The 19,719-nt window shown below is 43.5% G+C and overlaps 1 protein-coding gene and 1 pseudogene across 2 annotated transcripts in view; one reads left to right on the plus strand and one right to left on the minus strand.

Annotated features, from left to right (window-relative positions):
• Nucleotides 1-1,335: 1,335 nt before the first annotated feature.
• Nucleotides 1,336-3,475, minus strand: Rtkn-ps1 (rhotekin, pseudogene 1; annotated as a pseudogene).
• A 6,931-nt stretch (nt 3,476-10,406) lies between these two features.
• The window catches only part of Plcb1 (phospholipase C beta 1), a 712,575-nt gene continuing 703,262 nt past the window's right edge, over nt 10,407-19,719 (plus strand). The window contains 1 exon segment of one of the 2 annotated variants that reach the window (NM_001077641.2): nt 10,407-10,972. In NM_001077641.2, the coding sequence (NP_001071109.1) occupies nt 10,874-10,972 (99 nt within the window). In that variant the 5' untranslated portion in view covers nt 10,407-10,873. 2 annotated transcript variants of the gene reach the window in all.

Consider the following 19,719-nt stretch of genomic DNA (forward strand, 5'->3'; position numbering starts at 1 on the left):
CCTTTTCTTTTTCTTTTTTTCCTTTTAATGATAAATATTTTAAAAGCAATTAATTTCTTTTAAGGCATGTAGTGGTTTGAATATGGTTGGCCCAAGAAGTGGCTCTATTAGGAGGCGTGGCCTTGTTGGAGAAAGTGTGTCACTGTGGAGGTGGGCAAAGAGCGCATCCTCCTAGCTTCCTGAGAACGCCAGTATTGTCTTGACTGCCTTCTGATCAAGACATAAAACTCTCAGCTCCTTCTTCAACAACACTGTGTCTGCCTGGATGCTGCCATGCTTCCTGCCATGATGATAATGGACTGAACCTCTGATCCTGTAAGCCAGCCTCAATTAAATATTGTCTCCTATAAAAGTTGCCTTGGTCATGGTGTCTCTTGTCAACAATAGAAACCCTAAGACAAAGGACGTATTATTACTATTGTTATTATTATTTTTTAAATTATTATTATCATTATTATCCATTTTGGTCCAAAATGTAGTTATTTTGTGTAGCTCTGTATTTATGATTGGATTTTTTTAACTGCAATTTTAAGGAAACCATTTTCCACATTATTTTTCTATTTGTAGCAGAAGCATTGCTACCAGCTCCCTGTCTGAGCTAGCCTTTCAAGTTCTCTGCGGGTGTTTGCCCATTTTTTCTGATGTTTAATGTGTAGTATGGATAATATGTGGTAGATAAATGCATACACTCCAATACAATATTTACATGTGACCTTTACATTAGATTAGATTCCTGCCCTGATCAGTTTCTGCTTTCACTGCTTTGGGTGATGAACTCTGAGTACAATAGACCCTTTCCTCTCCAAGATTTTTTTTTGGTCATGGTGTTTCAGCACAGCAACAGTAGCCATAACTAAAACAATTGTTTCAAAGGCTTAGCTATTTAAACTGCAATCCTAGAACCTGCAGTCCTTCTGGGGATTGCAAATCTTCTAGCTCAAAATTATCTATTGTGGGTGGATTGGCATCAGAAAACTGTATCTACGATGACAGATTATTTATTTATTTATTTATTTATTTATTTATTTAGCTGTTAAATAACTTTAATGGTTGATATAGGGGTCACAAGGGAGGTGCTTTCCTCCCCACTCTCCAATACAGCCCTGGAGGCTGGTTAGTGTAGGGAGGTAGGGCAGAGTTATTTCAATTTTCTCCCAGGAAGTGCTTAGGGGGATCCTAGCCAGCTCCAGGAATGGTCTCCTCGATACCATCCCCTCCCCAGCCTTCCCTACTAGTCCAGTGGAGGAAGAGAAACCCAAGCTGGCCAACTGGACCTAGAACCCAGTTGTCCTTGGGTCATTTTCTCTCTTGGCTAGATCCTCTTGCTGGTGCCTCTCACACTGGGGACTGGAGCCATGTGCTGAGCTGAGCTGACTTTTGCTGTAGAAACCTGTGGATTGTGGGGATCGCTATGGGAGGGGTGTACAACCGAGTGAGAAGACCCAAGGGAATGTTCTGCAGGGGGCAGCATCCAGGGAAAGGTCAGGGTCTTCCCCAGGACAGGGCAGGGTCTGCATCCATGTTGGGACTGGGACCACTGAGGCAGGTGAGCAAGAATTATGCAAGGCAGGCTGGTCTGTCAACATTGCTAGCCAGGGTGGGGGCGGCTCCACTCCAGCCTTATGCCCTCCCCCTGGGCCAGGATGTTTGTCACAGCTGAGATGCTCTCACAATGGCTGTCTGGTGGTATAAAGACTCCTCCTCGGCCAGTGCTTGGGGTCGTTCCCGGGGAGCAGGAGTTTCGATCTTCATAACTTCCATCACAACAGCGCTTCCACTGGCTGTTGTCAAAGAAGAGCTGCCACAGTGCCTCAGTCGAGTTCTGCAGGCCTCCCCTGCTCTCCACTTGGAGCGTGTTTGTCACCTCATCATCTGGACCCACTGTTGATGCTGAGGGTGAAAGGCCACTCTGGGGCCTGCTCCAATTCCCTTTCCGGACCCTAGTCTCCTTGTCGATGACAACAGTGAACAGCGGGTCTTGCCCAGGATCTGCATTCTCAGCTCCCCAGTAAAAAAAGAGGTTTGCGTCCCTTCCCTCCTGCGGATCTCAAGTTCTAATTCCTCTGCAACACTGTGTCCTCCATAAGTGGGCGCGTTTGAACTCTGTCTCCAGGGCGGAGCCCATGGCCACTGAGACCCAGCTCTGAAGGTTTCCAGAGAATATGCTGGCAATCCCCTGGCTCAGTGCACTCCCTGCGCTCCTCTAGTTTGCTTTTTAAAACCAGAGGAACGCTAGAAAATTTTTCGAGTTACAGTATTTAGTTTGATGAAGAATTAAACGGTCTAAAGCTTTGTTTATCATTCCCTAGCATACATATATCAGTATTAATCAAAAAAGATATTTAAGTGAGGAAGAAGTGAGACTTCCTAGTGTCTGTAAATCATGCCAGATTGACATAACTGGTGATATACACTGGAATTACGTAGCTGCTACTGTAGCGTTGGGATTCATTTTAAATAAAATGCATCACTGTGCTAGCTCCCTCGCGACCCATGCTCAGACATGCTTTAAGTACAGTTCTTTTTCACGAAAGCCAGCGCTTCTGTCCTGATCCTGGGGAAATTAGGGTAAAACATTTTCAAAGTAGAATGACTCAGAAGCAGCACTTTTATCAGGGCCAAAACTCTGCCAAACACATGGTAATAAAACAAAAGATATTTTTCCCATCTGCAGACAAGAGCCCTGAAAGACAATTAGCGAAGTTGTAGCATCTTAAGTTACTTTCCTATTGCTGTAGCAAAACACCATGACTTAGAAAAGAATGTGTTTAGCTGGGAGGGTTAGAGTTTGTTGAAGCTGAGCAAAGAAACAGTAGGAGGCAGAGATCACAGTGGAAATAGTGTAATGCTTTTGAAACCTCAAATCTCATCAGTATGTCTCACCAGTGGCATACTTCCTGCAACAAGGCCACACCTTCCAATCCTTCCCAAACATTTCCATCAGCTGTATGCATGTCTGTGAGCCTGTAGGGCACCAGAGGCGACTGGTGTTTGTTGCTTGTAGCTATGTCAGAGAGAGGATTCAACATGGCTCCACAAGGGAAAAAAAACCAACCAACCAACCAAGCCCCACCCCCCCAAAAAAACCCAAATCTAAATGCAAAAGAAATATTTTCCCTCACATCGACCAACTGTCCAATTCCTGGCTTTAATTCTTAAGGTCATCTCATGAGCAGAATGTCCTCCATTAAGCCTGAATTTCAGGTAACAGGAGAAGCAGGACAATGAATGAGGCAAAGTAACTCTAAATTAAACCAGAGTTCTACTACTTCAATACCATGAGAACTGGTACTGGGCAGCTGCCAGAAGTTTTCAACAGGATTTCTTCCAACATTTCTTCTGAGCATCCTGTAGGTTTTAGTAATACATTTTTTTTCCTGCAACCGAGGATGCTTGCAAAGTTTGCTTTTAGTTCTTGAAGTGGGATAACTGTATCTTGAAGAGGCAATGCTAGAGAAAACCTGATCCTGCCCATGGTCATAATGATGTGTATTAAAGTCTTGGAAAAATACTGAAAATACTGGTGAATTCTTCCTGTGGTTTTTTTGTTTGTTTGTTTGTTTTGATTCGTTTGCTTGTTTTTGTTGCCACTACATCAGCAATTGCAACGGGAATCTGTGTAGATGACAGGAAAGGAAGTACAGAAATGTAGAGTGTAGCTTCACCTAAACTCAGGGGTGAATTCACTATAATTTAACCATAAGGCAAACCATTTGAAAAAAAAACCCACTCATAGCATCCGAATGCATGAAAACAGAAAGGAATTCTTCAGATTCTGTCACTTATGACGTAGGTATCTCTGGAGAACCAACATGGTGGTTTTATTTGAAGCAAGAAGTAGGGAGTGTGATGTTTATTTTTGTGAACAGAGATGATACACGTCTGGAAGAGAAACTGACTCATGAAAATTGTGCTTTGAACCTCATCTCCCTCTGTCTGTGGGCCAGAGGGAGCAGTGGGTGAAGCAGGGAAGGGACACTTCCTTCCAGTGGGAGGCATTTTTTTTCTGCAGCCTTCCTTCCCCAACACCAATATTTTCTGTGAAATCCAGAGTCTGCTGGGTGTCTCTCTCCTTAAACATTTTTGGATCTGAGCTTCAAAAGTCTTTTTTTGGAATTGTGTTTAAGGCAATCAGCCAATTTCAATGAAAGCCTTTGCTTTAAGTGAAGGGTAAAGCAGAGCTTAAATGAATTTAAGGTCATTTTTCAAGCAGGAAAAAGAAAGCCCATTTTTTGTAACATCAATACAGTATTTTTTTCTTTTGTGCAATAGAATTTAGGGAAATGTATTTTGCTTTAAAGAAAGGGTTTCCTGGTTGAAAGGGGAAATATGGATCCTTTCCATGTTCTGGTGATAATTTCATGTTGTCTTCTTTGGGGCTCTGCCCATCTCTATATCTCGCTGGATAACAGTCCTCACTGAGTCAGAACTTGGCAAGCAATGCCACCAGGGTGTATTTTCCTATTTACCATCTAAGATATGTAAGCCTTATCTCTTCTATTATAGAGGAGTATAATTATATCCATGATGCCAATGACATTTAATTCTTGGCTCAAACACTCTAAATATATTTCTTATTCACATCCCTGAACTGTACAAATGAATAAGTCATCAGAATGACCTTCCAGGGAGCTATTAAGCGACTCTGGCTAGCTGTGGCTCTACCTTCTTCAATAGATGGCCCCCAAGGTTGCTGTGTAGACCGTATCCATCGCTGTTATGCAGGTAAGGCAAGGAAAGGGAAAGCTACCTGGGAGCTTTTACTGCCACCCAGATGTTATTACAAATCTGTGGTTTTCTTTGTATTTCTCCATTATTTAAAGAGAGACAGGGTCAGAGGAACCTGGATGCTTAGTTGCAATTAGAGCTCATTTATTCATGAGGCAAGGGAGCTTTACAATCCTAGAAGGTTAGAGATGAAAATGGATCTGATTAGAGTTTATAGAATCATTGCAAAAATGGAGCGGGCTGAATCACAAGACCACAGAATTAGGGTTCTATTTTGAAGATTCAGTTATTTTAGGGCTCATGCAGGCAGTTTACTATATTTGTAAAATTATTGCATGTATGTTTGTTAACTACCATGGATTAATGCTATGTAGCAAGGACTTAACACACAGGATGGCATTTGGTCGTTATAATTACTTTTCAAGATACATTATTGTGGTGATTGCATCTGTTGACCTGGGGACTTGTTAACGCCTAGGTAAGAGTTACTTGGTTAGTCTGCCATTATAAGGAAACTTTCTCATGTTTCTGCTGTTAATAGAAAACTTTCCAATTCCAAGATTGATTACATGTTCTGTTCTGTTCTGTACCCTTGGAAATAATATATCATGATAAAAAGTCAATAGAACTGTTTTTTATAGTTACCTATAATGAGCTTGGACCCAAACCAACCACCCAACTTCCTACCACAGTATTTAAGCTTTTGTGGTAGCATCTGACCCTGGGATAGACCCCAACATAAGAGAGACACTGGCACCAGTAAAAGAGAGTATTTGGAGTAAGACTTCTATTTTGAGTAGTGGTCCAGTAAAACGGAATTTCCCAAGAACTTCCTGGCAACTGACATCCGATTTGGCAAGAGGAGACATGTACGTGGGTAACTGGCACTCTGGTTGGCAAGTTAAGACATGAATGTTAGTCAAGTCCCATCCTGGTAGACAAGTTAGGCCATGAATATTAGACAAGACAAGCCCCCTGCCACAGTTGAGTACCCCTACCAATGGGAACAGGATGAGTGTACAACAGAGACATGTTCCTAAGGAAATCCCCCTAAGCCTAAATCCTGATTGGTGAAATAACAGAAGTTTGTGGATTTGGGGCTTAAAAACCCCGCAGGATCCTAATTCATGGTCATGATTCAGTTCCCAAATGTGGGTTCTGGTTCTGACCAGTCCTGTGGCCTATGCTCAAGAAACTATCCCTGTCTGACTGAACGGTGTGGTGTGGTTTGTGAGGCAATTCCTGGACCAACATCCTAGGTTTGGATTTTGTCTCTTAATTTGTACTTGGTAGAAAATTTGTGCTAATCATTTCCTGTTCCTCTGACTCATTTTCCTCAAGTATAGAATAAAGAGAAACAGAGTTTATAGGGCTAATATGAATAATAAACCATCGAGGGCATAAAACTCTTTGGAAAAGTACCAGGAACTAGCCCTCACCATCATTATTTTTGCACACTAGCATATTTCATTTCAGAAGTTATGATCATTTTTCCATGCTCACACATCTAGTAATTGGAATAGCCGGCTATTAGGAAGAATTACAAAAGTCCTTTCCAGTGTACCAAGCCTCACGGCTCTACAAACTGATCAGAGAAGTCTGTGTTCTATAATACAGTTTCGATAGAATTTGGAATATTTGTATATATGTTATAAGCAGATAAAAACCTACTCAGATCTATATAGCAAGTCAGGATTCTAACATCAAACTTCCCGGGAGTCGGTACCAGTTGCTGGTTCTGTGACCCAGATCATAGTCTATCATTTTGGTGAAGTTGAGGCAGGAACACGAGCAATAAATCAAACCACATCCACAATCGAGAATAAAGAATACGTGCATTCTTGCTTGCTTGCTTGCTTTTGGCTACCTTTCTTCATTCTTATGCAGTTCAGGACACAGCCTAGGGAATGTGTTGTCTATGATGGACTGGGTCCTCCTGCATCAGTTAACAAGGGAAGGAATCCCTTACAGACTTGCCTACAGGCCAACCTGGTGGAGATAATTACATCCAATGATTCTAGGCTACATTGACTATTAAAACTAACCGTTACAAAGGGTCAATTATTCTATATGGTAGATCAGCTAAGAGTAACAGTAAAGATTAGTTGGTGAAGATATGTACTATGACATTTATCAGAAAGTCTAGAGATGGTTTAGAGGCTTATGGAGTCCAAAAAGAACACTGTTTTTCTCTCCTCTTCTCTCTCTCTCTCTCTCTCTCTCTCTCTCTCTCTCTCTCTCTCCCTCCCTCCCTCCCTCCCTCTCCCTCTCCTTCTCCCTCTCTCTGTTTCTCCATTGTTCTATTCAGTCAAGAGAAATAACGAGGGGGGAGGAGGGCAAGCAAGGGGGAAGGAAGAGAGAGAAAGGAAGAGAGAGAAGAAGGGACCTAAATATGAGAGATTTTCCTCAGAAGTACTCAACCTTCACCTTATTCATTAGATTTGACTATCTTATGTCTCAGGCAGTTACAGACAAAGGTCAGTGGAGGAAAATGGAATGATTATAATTAGTTTCATAATTCATCACTAAGCATGGTTGCCAGCTAAACAATTTAGCATTTGCTTTGAAGATAAAAAAGGGTAGAGATGCCGATGGCTGGGAAGGATTCCATTATGGAGTACCTGGGAATCGTTCAGCTAGTACTTTGGCCTACGGTTCCTCTAGAGTACCTTTTAGGGAGCAGCCCCTGTCTATTTTGACTTCCTAAGGTACTCCAACTACAGCTTTCTGCTCAATAATTATTTCAGTGGATGCTAAAATAATTGAGGGAGAGAAAAGGAAAGACAAGACTAGGACAAAACAACCTGGTAGGGCGTGCAGTAAGGATTATTGAGATGATCTGGAGCCTTGGAAGAAGAGACTTATTGTGGTCATTGATGATTAAAATGAATGTGGATCTTGAGGGCATTGCCTTCTGTGAGGTAGCTGGTTGAGTCAGGGCCACTACTTGGAAGGACTATAGGCATCAGATCCATCGTATACTTTGATATGGCAGGACCAGAATGAAACAAGTCTTTTAGTCTCTTTTAATATCTCTCTCTGTGTCTCTGTCTCTCTCTGTCTTTGTCTCTCTCTCTGTCTTTGTCTCTCTCTGTCTTTGTCTCTCTCTGTCTCTCTCTGTCTCGCTGTCTCTCTCTTTATCTTTCTGTTTCTTTTTGTCACTTTCTATTTCTATATCTCTCCATCTCTTTCTCTGTGTCTCTGTCTCTGTCTCTCTGTCTCTCTCTTTCTCTATCTTTCTCTGTTTCTCTCTTTTTGTCACTTTCTATTTCTATATCTCTCCATCTCTTTCTCTGTGTCTCTGTCTCTGTGTCTCTGTCTCTGTCTCTCTGTCTCTCTGTCTCTCTGTGTGTGTGTGTGTGTGTGTGTGTGTGTGTGTGTGTGAAGTTGCTCCAAGAACAAGACAAGCCCTCCAAAGATAACAGAAATCCTAGCTCCTTGTGATAGTTCCAAGAATATAACTGGTTTTCCATCTTACCTATTGATAATCTACCATCTGTCTGTTAGTCTATGGATATATATTCAGGTGGCATTTGGGATTCATAACAGACTTCTATACATATCAGGTAAAAGATCTAGCACTGGGATGCACCCTTAGCTTTTCAGATATATTTTTAGTAGTGTTTTGGTTGAGTTTATAAACATCGGCCCGCAGTGACTGGGTGTACTGGCTGGTTTATGTGTCACCTGACACAATCTAGAGTCATCAGATGGGAGCCCCTGTTGAGGAAATGCCTTCACGAGATCCAGCTGTAAGGCATTTTTTTCAATTAGTAATCAATGGGGGTGGGTCCTAGCCCATTATGAATGGTGACATCCCTGGGCTACTGGTCTTGGGTTCTATAAGAAAGTAGGCTGAGCAAGCCTTGAGTAAGCAAGCCAGTAAGCAGTTCTCCTTCAAAGCCTCTGTCTGCATCAGCTCCTGCCTCCAGGCTCCTGTTCCCAATCCTGACTTCCTCCAATGATGGATTATGATCTGGACAGGCAACCCAAATAAACCTTCTTCTTCCCAATTTGCGTTTTGGTCATGGTGTTTCACTGTAGCAATAGAACCTGAGAACTAAGTGCATAGAGAAAAAAGGCTGAAAGTCATATTTCTCTTCTCTTCTCTTCTTTCTCTTCTCTTCTTCCTCTTCCTCTTCCTCTTCCTCTTCCTCTTCCTCTTCCTCTTCCTCTTCCTCTTCTTCTTCTTCTTCTTCTTCTTCTTCTTCTTCTTCTTCTTCTTCTTCTTCTTCTTCTTCTTCTTCTTCCTCCTCCTCCTCCTCCTCCTCCTCCTCCTCCTCCTCCTCCTCCTCCTCCTCTCTCTCTCTCTCTCTCTCTCTCTCTCTCTCTCTCTCTCTCTCTCTCTCTCGGTGTGTATATACCCTAGTGTACCAAGGTGTAGGTTTGTAGGTCAGGGGACAACTGGGGGAGTCAGGTCTGTCCTTTTACCATGTGGAGTTTGGGGATGAAACTCTGGCCATTAGGCTTGTTGGCAATTGTCTTGACTGTCTAAAACCATTTTACTGGAGCCTCTTCTTTATACTGTCTCTTCTTTTTCCAAAATCGGCCTTTATGGCAATATTTATTAGAATAAAATTCACTCGTTTTATGTGTCCAGTCTTACAAGGTTTAACAAATGTAAGTATACAGATACGAAACCTTTCTGTCATTCTCAAATGTTTCCTTTTATGCCAATGTTTCTCATCACTGGCCACAGGTACCTCCTTGATCTACTTTCTGTCACCACAGAACACGTGGACTATTCTACAGACCGTGCAGAGGGCATCTTGTTGCACGCTCTTGGTCGGCTCATTTCACTAAGCCTAAACTTTGTGTGCTCGAGGATTATGTTTTGGAGTGTCTGTCCTTTATTATCATGGAATAGTAATCTAGTTTGGGGAACATATATACGTACTAAAGTTTGTTTCTCTAGTCACCTGTTGTTTGACATTTACGATTTTCAGTTGCCTTTAACATGCTGGACAGGTCTATGTATGTTTTCCTTTGTGTGGACCAAAAAACTCAGGAGTAGAATTTCTGGAGCGTGTGAGTTTTAACTTTATTAGAGATTATTTTCTAAGGTAGATTTAGCACTTTATACCCCACCCTCCACCCCTATCATGAATGAAGATTCTAGTTGCTCCACAACCTCTCAAACACTTGACAGTATCAACCTTGTGAAGTCAAGACAGACATCCCTACACCTACGATTGATTCTATAGGGCTCCCACCCTGCCCAGACCCCAAGCCCACTCCTTTCATCTTCCTGGGGGAATAAAAGCTTTGCCCTCCTCCCCTGAACTTTTTATTTCCTAAATACTGTTTGTGGGCCGTCCAGATTAGAATCTGTCAACTTTCTGGCCCGGCAAGGTTTCTCTGGAGTTCCTGATCTAAACCTCTCAAGTGCTTCTCTATAAAAATGAGAACCCTCTCTGAAAAGGCCGGAGAGCCCCGGAGACAAAGAAAGCCTAGGGCTTTCTCCCCATTCCTCCTTAACTTCCTTCTTTATATACAGGTTAGAATCTGATTAACAACCAACCAAATCGGCATCCAGGTTCCCAGAAAGCCCCCAAACCCTGGCGTTGGCTAAGGGCACCGGGCATGCTCAGAGGATGTGCGGCGCAGGCGTCGGCTGCAGTGGGGCCCGGGAGCCGGGAGGTGCCGCTGCGTTCCCGCTTGCTGTCGCTGACCCAGCGCGCAAAGTTGGGCAGGGAGCTGGGGGAGGAGGACCGCGAGCGAGGGTGGCGGAGCAGGGGCGGGAGGAGCGGAGGGAGGAGGGGACCGGAGCGTGTCACTCGCGCGCTCCCTCTGTGCACAGAGGATGTGCTGAATGGTGCGCTTCCAGGCGGCGGCCGAGCAGGATCAGGCGGCGGGCGGCTCGCACTGCCGGGCTCTGCTCCTTCTTGTCTCCCGAGGCTCTACAATCACCGCGGGCTCCAGACCCTGCGTCCCGCCCGGGGCATGGCAGGCTGCTGTGCCTTCGCGTGTAGTCCCGCTTACTAAGCGGCGCGGGCCAGAGGTGCGGAGGCCAAGAGGCCGGGAGGTCGGCGGGCAGCGGAGGCAAGAGCCTGCTGAACCGAGAGCCAAGCCCGCTTGCGCCCGGAGCTCCGTGTCCCGTCTCCACTGCGCTCGCCCGGGCCGCCCGGAGCCCCGATGAGCCCAGATGGCTGGGGCTCAGCCCGGAGTGCACGCCTTGCAACTCAAGCCCGTGTGCGTGTCCGACAGCCTCAAGAAGGGCACCAAATTCGTCAAGTGGGATGATGTAAGTGAGGGGCGGCGCGGTGGGGTGCGGGCCGGGCACCCGAGGGCGGGCTGCGTGGGGGTGGGGCGAGGGGCGCGTTATGCAATGGGGCGCTGGAGCGGGCGCGGGCAGCCTGGGGCGCACAGGTTGCTAGCTGCCTGGGTGGGTGGCAGGTGGTGGTAGCTTTTCGCGCGCTCTCCTCCTCCTAGGGGGTTTAGAGTTGACGTCTTTGGTGGGTCTGACCAGCACCTCTGAGAGACTTAAGTCTTTGGGGCCAGTGGAGCCAGAGGGACAGGTTTTACCCAGTGACAGGTACTGAGAGTTTGGAAAGAGCATGAAGTTAGGGCCAGCTGGATAGCGCTGGAGAGAACTAGAAGCAACCCCCAAACACACCCACCCCCTCGGCTAGCTAGCTAAGGCGTCCAGTTACGCTGCTACCTACCATCCAGGTCCAAAACCTTGTAGTTACCGCTAACTCTTGAGCATTTTTAATGCTGGCCACGCAGCAGAGGACAGACACAGCGGTACAGCCGACAGGTGGTCGTTGATGCCAAACTTTAGCGCCTGGCTGTGGAGTGAGGGGCCTTGGGAAGGGCTGTGAGTGCACACAAGAGGCTGATTGGTGAGCAGATGAGGGGCTGTTAGGGCTGAGGAGCACAAAACGGGCTTGCAGACAGGGCCAGGTTTTCAGAAATGAGCTTGCTTAAGTCTTCACTTTGAAATAGACCTACAACTTCATCCTCTGGTGCACTTGCACCCTTTGCTATATAGGAGACATCCTGACCAGCTTCAGGACTTCCTATGACCTTTCCCTTCCCTTCACCCTAGATACCTTCAGAACACTTAAAGGCTTCTTACTGAAAATGCGCACACTACACTATCAATGTAGCTTCCTGGGTGTCATCCAATGGGTTTGACAAGAGCAACTTACCTGAAAAAACCCAAGCTGTCAGGACCTAAAGAAATTCCAACCCTAATGATTAACACATCTCCTATCCGGAGCAACTGTAGGAGAATGAACAGGTCCTCTAACCGAGATGATTTCCCACCTCCGTAAATTACAGCCTGTTATCCTCCCGGGTATTTTACTTTAATCTTCTTAAGCCAATTTCCAGTGTCTGAAAACAATTTAAATATTCCAGGTAGCGAATCCAATTACTTAGCTGAGTGCATCCGTGTCTATATTTTGTCCAGTTGGAATCGCAAACTGAACTTGCAGTACGAGCCACAGCCTCCTTGAAATCTCTTGCCAATTACCAAATGATGTAGGGAAGGATGCAAACACACCCTCTTTACCAAGGGCTTTGCACTTGTCCGCTTTCCCTCCCAGTCTAATTGAACCGGAGGCTGTTAGAAATGCAATAGAATCCAAACAATAACTCAGACACAAATGAATTGTTTTTGTCAAGAAAACAAAAGGAAAGTGCACTTCGGAAATACAATGTTCTAGTCCCTAGACATCCTTAGGTAAAAAGCAAATAAAAGGGTGGATCTGAGAAAGAGAAGAAAGGGGTAAAGTGGAGAGAAAGAGAGAGAAGAGGAGGGGAAAGACAGGGAGTGGATGGGGGAAGGGGAGGGAATTGGGGGACAGGGCAGAGTTCCAGAGTAAAATGAGGTTAGTTTTGGCCATAAGCTGGGAATTCTTTTTATTTAATGCTCTTTAAACTGTATTTTATTAATTCTCCATAAAGTCTGTTTTTTGAGAAAATAATTTCGAGAATGAAGGTTCTAGATATCCAGATAGGTGATTCGTGTTACATGTGTTTAAGTAGCAAACGTTCCAGGCTCACTTCATCAGTGCCTGTCTTGAACTCCATGTTGGGGGTGATGGAGAAAGTAGGTGAAATCTCTCCCATTATAGAGTGAACATCATCAAACACCAAGATCAAATGATGCTCCCAGAATGATGGAGAAGCCATCATAGTCAGCCGTAGGAGAAGGGAGAAGTAGGCAGAATAGCCCACTCAAAGCAGCAGTGAATTCCTGGGGAAGCTTGTGCTAAGTAGGCACATACTTGGGAGGGAGCCTAGAGGTCTTCTTAAAGAGAAAACAGACTACACCCAGAGGACAAATTAACTGGACTTTAGAGAAATATCCTGCAGGCACTTGGCTCTCTTGCTTTCTGTCATCTGTGCACTAGGAGGCAATAAGACATTCTTAGTATCCCTGTTGTAGTGCCTGGGCATCCCCTTCTCCAGTCCTCCTACTTTGAGTTTCCACTATTAGCACCAAGCCGGTTTGATCTGTTTGACTGTTTCTATCGCATCTTCGTGAGGCTTCGCTTTCAAGACAAAGAAAACTGAAGCTTGAATCAGAGGTCTGGGTTCTCTAGCTCAGCAGTGTGACTCTAGACAAATGAACATGTTGCACCTTTGTTGTCTCTTGTACAAAACTGGAAATACCAGACCCCCTATACATTCTGTGGGAATCCTGTAGGATCATGCAACCTTCCCTTTATTTCTCCCATCAGAAGCATCCAGAAGTCCTTTTAGTCCTGGGATTGCTGGCTCTGTCCTGTTTCTGATTCAGCTCTGGGCTAGGGCTAGAGGGTGTACCTTTCCAACAAGGCCTTAGTTAATGGGGCCGTGGTGCTTGCTGCTCTGGGAAACAGCATTGTGTATGTCCAGGGGAAAGGTTTGTGAATGAACTGTTACTGTAGCTTCTTAGCCCACATAAATGTTCAGTGGCTTGTGAATTTAATTTTGTCTTTATGCTTACATTTTAAGACATTTGTCATCTAGGAATTGGAAACACCCCAGTGGCTGCCTTGTTAGATCCTCTGGGGTTATTTACTGAAGCATCAATACTCGGATTGGAATGAATAACTGCTTTCTAGTCTATAAAGAGGGAGCGTGGGCAAATCCCATAGATATTTTGCTTTTGTATTAGACACCGCAGTACATACTGAGAATTTAAAAGTGGCATGTTGGGTGGCACTTCAGATATTAAAGTGCTACACAACATAATAGTCCTGTTTTGCCAATCACCATATGGAATGGGAGACATCACCTAGACAGGGCTATGCCATGCATAACTTGTTGGCTCTTTACCAAAGTCCTGGTCGGGTTGTGCACGTTCTAGGGATGGTTGGCACTGACAGAGTCACTAACAGAGGACAACAGGTATCAAGTGGCCAAGAGCAGGAGCTGGGCTCCACAGATACTCTGCTGCGCCCACCCAGACACTCCCTGTTGTGTCAAGGAAGACCTGTGAGTCTTTAGAAGCCAGGGGGAAGGTTTGGATTGTTGTAATAGTTTAAAACTAGTAATTGTGACATAATATAACATCACAAAGCCTGATCCTGTCTTCCTGGACTCAGTGAAAGGAGAAAGTGCTGACTTATGGTAGCTGCATGTTTACTAATAACAGCAAAAAAGCAAATCCCAGCCTTTTACCTCGTATTTGCATATGACCAGATTAAAGGTGGGACATGGTCAGTTCTTTGTACTGTGGGTGTTACAGGAGTGCTGTGGTGAGGTAGACAGTGGATCGTAATTTACTTAGCAAGAAAGCCTTCATTCCTTTGAGTTTTGACTTCTGTCTGGATTGGTGTTATGTGATCAAACTTTTCCTGGGAAAATACTACACACACATCTACTTGCCCCAGATAGGGAGCAATGACAGATCCAGTACAGATAACTCTGAAGTTCAACTTGGTGAACAATAATTATTATTAAGGTTAATTACAGGAGTGTGGGTAAGGAGTTACTTGCAGAAACAGAAATGACTCAATGATGTCACCAAAGTCTACCCCAGCATAAGAGACAACTCAGAAAGCTGGGAACCTGGAGCACACTGCACAGCCAGCAGCCAGCTCAACAGGTTGGAGAGTGTCCTTTCCAAGCCACTCAGTGGGGCTAACCCTTCTCTAGGCAGCTTGGTTGGTTTCTTCTTCCAGGGAGCTGGTCTTATCTGTGAATTTTCTTTGCAGACTGACTCTTAGTTGTCTTTATTGTTTACTCTAAGGAGTAAGTGGCCCAGTAAATTTGGTCTGTTTCAGGGACTTCCTGAAGATACTCTTAATTGTTTATCTTTTGGTTTAAGAAACTTCCCTGCAGAATAGAATGTTTCAGTCTCAGAGGAAACTGCTACTCAGTAATTGAACAGGAGATAGGAAAGGAATGACCCAAAACTGTGTAATCCACCCTCCTGCCCCTGGCCCCCAGCCTCTGGCCCGCCAATGTTTCAAACCTTGGACTTTATTTTTAATCTTCCAACCTCTGGGGAGTCTCCTTTCCTCTCCCTCTCCCCACTTTTCTTTTTCTTTTTTCTTTATCATCTTTTCCTCCTCGTCCTCCTCGTCCTCCTCCTCCTCCCTCCTCCTCCTCTTCCTCATCCTTTTATAGTATTTCTTTGTATAACAGCCATGACTGTCCTGGAACTCTCTTTGTAGACCAGACTGGTCTCAAATTCACAAAGATCAGCCTGCCTCTACCTCCTGAGTGCTGGGATTAAGGGCATGTATCACTTGTCCACTCTTAGATCTGGTCAGGTCTGGTCTTTTTTTTTCTGTTTTTCACTCTTGGCTCCTAAATTCATAGCACATTGTGGGTAAGTTGCATAGTCTATCCCTACCCCATGTTTCTTAACTGTAGTGTGTCTAGTGTATTTCTTATATTACAGAAGAGCTATTGGGTTCATATGCATCTCCTTGTATCATTTCTGGTACACAGGAACCTCCCAATAAAAGGGAGTTTTGAAAAACAAGCAAGCTATAGAAATAGAAATAGAAATGGATTCACGGATCTTAGGAAGGTAGCCTGTACAAGTTAGATACCACTCTTATTCTACAAACTACAGTCTGTAATTTCCAGACTTTTACTACATTCCCTTTAATATGAGTTTCAATTTTATATTTTTTAATTTAAAGAGGAAAAACATCTATTTTTACCCTTTGTAAAATTTTCAAATGTTCCCGAGAAAATGAGTCTACTTAATTCAAAGCAGGAACCATTCTTTACAAGCAAGCCAGTTTACAAACCACCCAGAAGTTTTATTTCTTCATGCATTGCATACACCCCACACTTGTGCACACATGAACACACATGCACACACGCGACACATGTATGGTTTCACATGGGACATACTGTTTTTGTAAGGGCAACCTACCATTCAGAAGCCAAGAGTCTGGAGTGAGTTGTTGGGAACATTTGAGAAAACTTAGGTCTCTAGATTTATAAATCTAGTAAGGCCCCTCCCATTTGAAACAAGCCATATCCTCCTGTACTCCTTGCCCACCCAAATAAAAATAGTAATGGAAAGGACAAAACAAGTAAAAAGCACTTCACAGTTAAGGCAGTTCTTCTATAAGAGCTTAGCTTGAATATCAGTGCTCCTTAGAATCAGTTTTGCTTTCTATAATGGGCACAAGATAATTCTGACAGGATTAGTGAAGGGAGCAGAGAGGAGGATGTCAGAAGTAGGAAGTCAGCAGATTCCCTTTGGAAAGGTTATGGGAAATGGAAGGAAGAGTTGAGTTGACAGTAGGAGGATCTAGGTTGGGTAGCACAGAGGTGGATTTCCGACTGAAGACACCATCACTCTCTGCAGAGTACATGGGGGTTATAGAGTACAGGAATGGGTCATTACTGAAGAGCCCTAGCTCTGGCAGAGGACCGGAGTTCAGTTTCCAGCATCCATACAGTTGTTAACAATGATTTATAACTCAGTTCCAGGGACTCTGACGCCCTCGTCTGACCTCCACAGGCATGTATATGATGCACATAACTATACCCAGGCACATATACAAATATGTAAACTGAATAAAAAAATTAAAACTATCTGCATATGCCATTTCTTGTCTGTCCAAAGAACTCTGATTCTCTGTTGACTATCAATAATGACTATAATGTAAATGAACAAGAATATATTTTCTCTATGGGAGATGATAAAGGAGAGCCAAGGTTTACATCACAGTGGAACATTAATGTAAGAAAAAAAATAAATACAAGTCATGTGTCCTGGTGCATCGGTTTCCACGGAGTAGTCAGTCACTTGTCACCAACACACTCTCTAGGGACATCATTACTGGCCAGCTTGAAAAGATCCAGAGTCTGTTCTTAACACCATCCCTACCCTCTGGGTAGCTTTTTATGACTGGTAACTCCATAGATGCTTAGGCCTGTTTTTAATCTACAACAGCTATTTTTATTTTGAACGGAATCTAAACCAAACCACTTCAGCCTACAGCATATTTTATTATTGCAGAAACTGACCCTGTCTTCAGCAGTAACAACAAAAGTGGTTGAACCATAGCGTAGATGAGCCCTGATTAGGTCCTTATCTGTTCTGAGGCTGATTGAGGAAAGGGGAACAGGAGTGGACAGTGCCCCACAGGAAGAAACATAGCTCGAGAAATTCAACCAGAGGGAGGAATGCACACAGACAGTTACCTGCACAGCACAGCAGGCTCACAGAACACCATTGTCAGGATATATTTTTTTCATTCCCCTTTTTCTTTCCTTCCTTCATCTCTGTTTCTGTGATGGAAGCTGAATCCAGGGTCTCTGTTTATACTAACCAGACCCTGTATCAGTTGGCTGTTCCCCAACTTTCGTTTTGTTTTTAATTTAGCATTTTAAAAATTATAACATGTAAACATGGAGGAAGAATTCACATAATACAAAATAACCATTTTAAAGAAGAAAAGTTCGGTGGCAACTTTTGTCCCAAAGGAATTGGATTGATTGCAGTCCATTTCCTCGCCATAACACCTGATGCAGACATTATCCGCTCCCAGTGCAGTAGCTTAATTTGTACTGGCAATTAGAATATCTTGACTATTTCCCTTGAATTTAACCCATCAACAAATAGCTTCAAACTGTACTTGCCTGTGGTGATATTTAAATGGAACAGGAAGAATTTGCTTTCTTATGGCCAACCTGGTAACCTGAAGTCAAGCGACTCTTTTTCAAAAGTGTTCCCTGTAACCGTGAGTGGTAAGTCGCAGCAGAAATGGGATGGGACTGATGGATGGTTGTCGACTGATGCTTTGGGTCTCTGTTTAAATACAAGTCCTTGCTAGCTGGAAACATTAGTTTTCCTGTTCTCTGAGTCAACATTAGGTTACTGCAGACATTCAGGCCCTATCACAAATTCCATATGTATTGCATATTTATATTTGAGTCACTAATCAGAGGCGGATGGTAGATGTCTCTGAAGCAAAGATCCTAGAGACACATTGCTGAGAGATGATTTACTTATAGGATCCTAAGAAAACATTCAATTCTTGTCAAAAAAAGATGAGCTGAGAAATAGGAGCTAAAGAATGGCTGGCTCTTTAATAAGAGTTTTTCCCAATCATCTTCAATCCCTTAGAAGGTCCAATATTCCACTTTTTCTTTTCATGTGTTATCTTGAAAAATTTTAATTTCCATTCTTAAAAAATGTTTTGATCTATGTATTAATGGATATTGAACAAATATATTACCAAGAAACTAAAGTATTATAGATTGGGAAATAGACTATTATATAAAATGAGAACAATAGGTAGTTGGTATTAATAAAGAATTAAAAACATCCTACATCTGTTCTCCATTTGAAGGCTTTTTTAGTTCTCAGTGTTTTGTTTCACTTTATTGTGTTGAAGTTTTATAAGCAAGTCCAGGGGAAAAGGGATTAGTGAGCAAAGGAAACATTGTCACCTGGACTGGACATGGTGTGTGTCACCAGACAACACTGGGGCCTGGAAGATTTGGATATTTAAAAAAAAATTGTTATTTTTAGATTTACCTACAAAGTGAGTATCTGCAAGTGGATTTTGATTCCTTCCATAGCAGAGGCTATATGAGCTTTAAAAGGAGCACCAAGTCCACAGAGCCCCTCAACAAGTAGTCTAGCTGATCAAAGAAAAGTTATTGCAGTCAGTGGTGCACTTGTGATCTTTGAGTATGCCTCAGTCTGCATCCATTCCCATACATTCTTGGTAGGACTTCCGGGGACAAAATGTCTGGGTACTTTAACTCTGTGTCCCAGAATACCTCGGGGCTGAGCTTCTGGCTGTATATGAAATTGACAGATGTGAGTGAAACGTGGTGGGCGAAGTTGTGAAAGAGGCCAACAACTGCGTACTTTGTGTTGTTTGAACTTCTGTGAGACACCGAAGCGATGGCACAGTGGTTAAGGCTTTGTCATGATGCTGAGAGGTTGTTCTCCTTCCAGCCGAGTTTTTCTTTTGTCTTTGCTGTTGGATCTCTGCTGTCTTTCTTGAGTCTGAAAGGTGTTAGGTTCATTCACGAAGATTCATCTCCAAGTTGCTTCTTTAGCCTTTCCAGTGATTCTGTCAAGTGTTTACTTACCTGTCATCATCAGTTTGTGTTCACAATCCCAGAGAGGGTTCTTTCCCACCAAACCCTGCCTGACAAAGTCTTGCTGTTTTTGTCTGAAGTTCAGGCTTGCACTGAACTCACAAGCTAGCAGATACTAGACTTAATCTCCCTCTCCCTCTCAAGTGCTAGGCTCATGGGCACCTGCCAGCCAGTCTAGCTAGCATAATGCATGGCACCACAGGTTTTTGCTTTTTAAAAGAGATGCTCATTTGTATCACCAATGAAAACCACCCTTCAAGAAATTCCTAAATGTGGGGAATTACAGGGAAATAAAAGATTGGGTTATATGAAACATTCTGCCATGAGAATGATTCACAGAAAGTTATATGATCTTTATTCCTAAAACGAAGTAATAACAAATACAGGCCTATTGATCTAAATTTCTACTTAAAAATCAAATTTCTGTTTGCAACAGTCATTCTGCACAGAAGCAGCAAAGAC

The sequence above is a fragment of the Rattus norvegicus genome, chromosome 3 (assembly GCF_021556685.1).
Source record: "Rattus norvegicus strain SHRSP/BbbUtx chromosome 3, alternate assembly SHRSP_T2T, whole genome shotgun sequence".
NCBI classification, from domain to species: domain Eukaryota; kingdom Metazoa; phylum Chordata; class Mammalia; order Rodentia; family Muridae; genus Rattus; species Rattus norvegicus.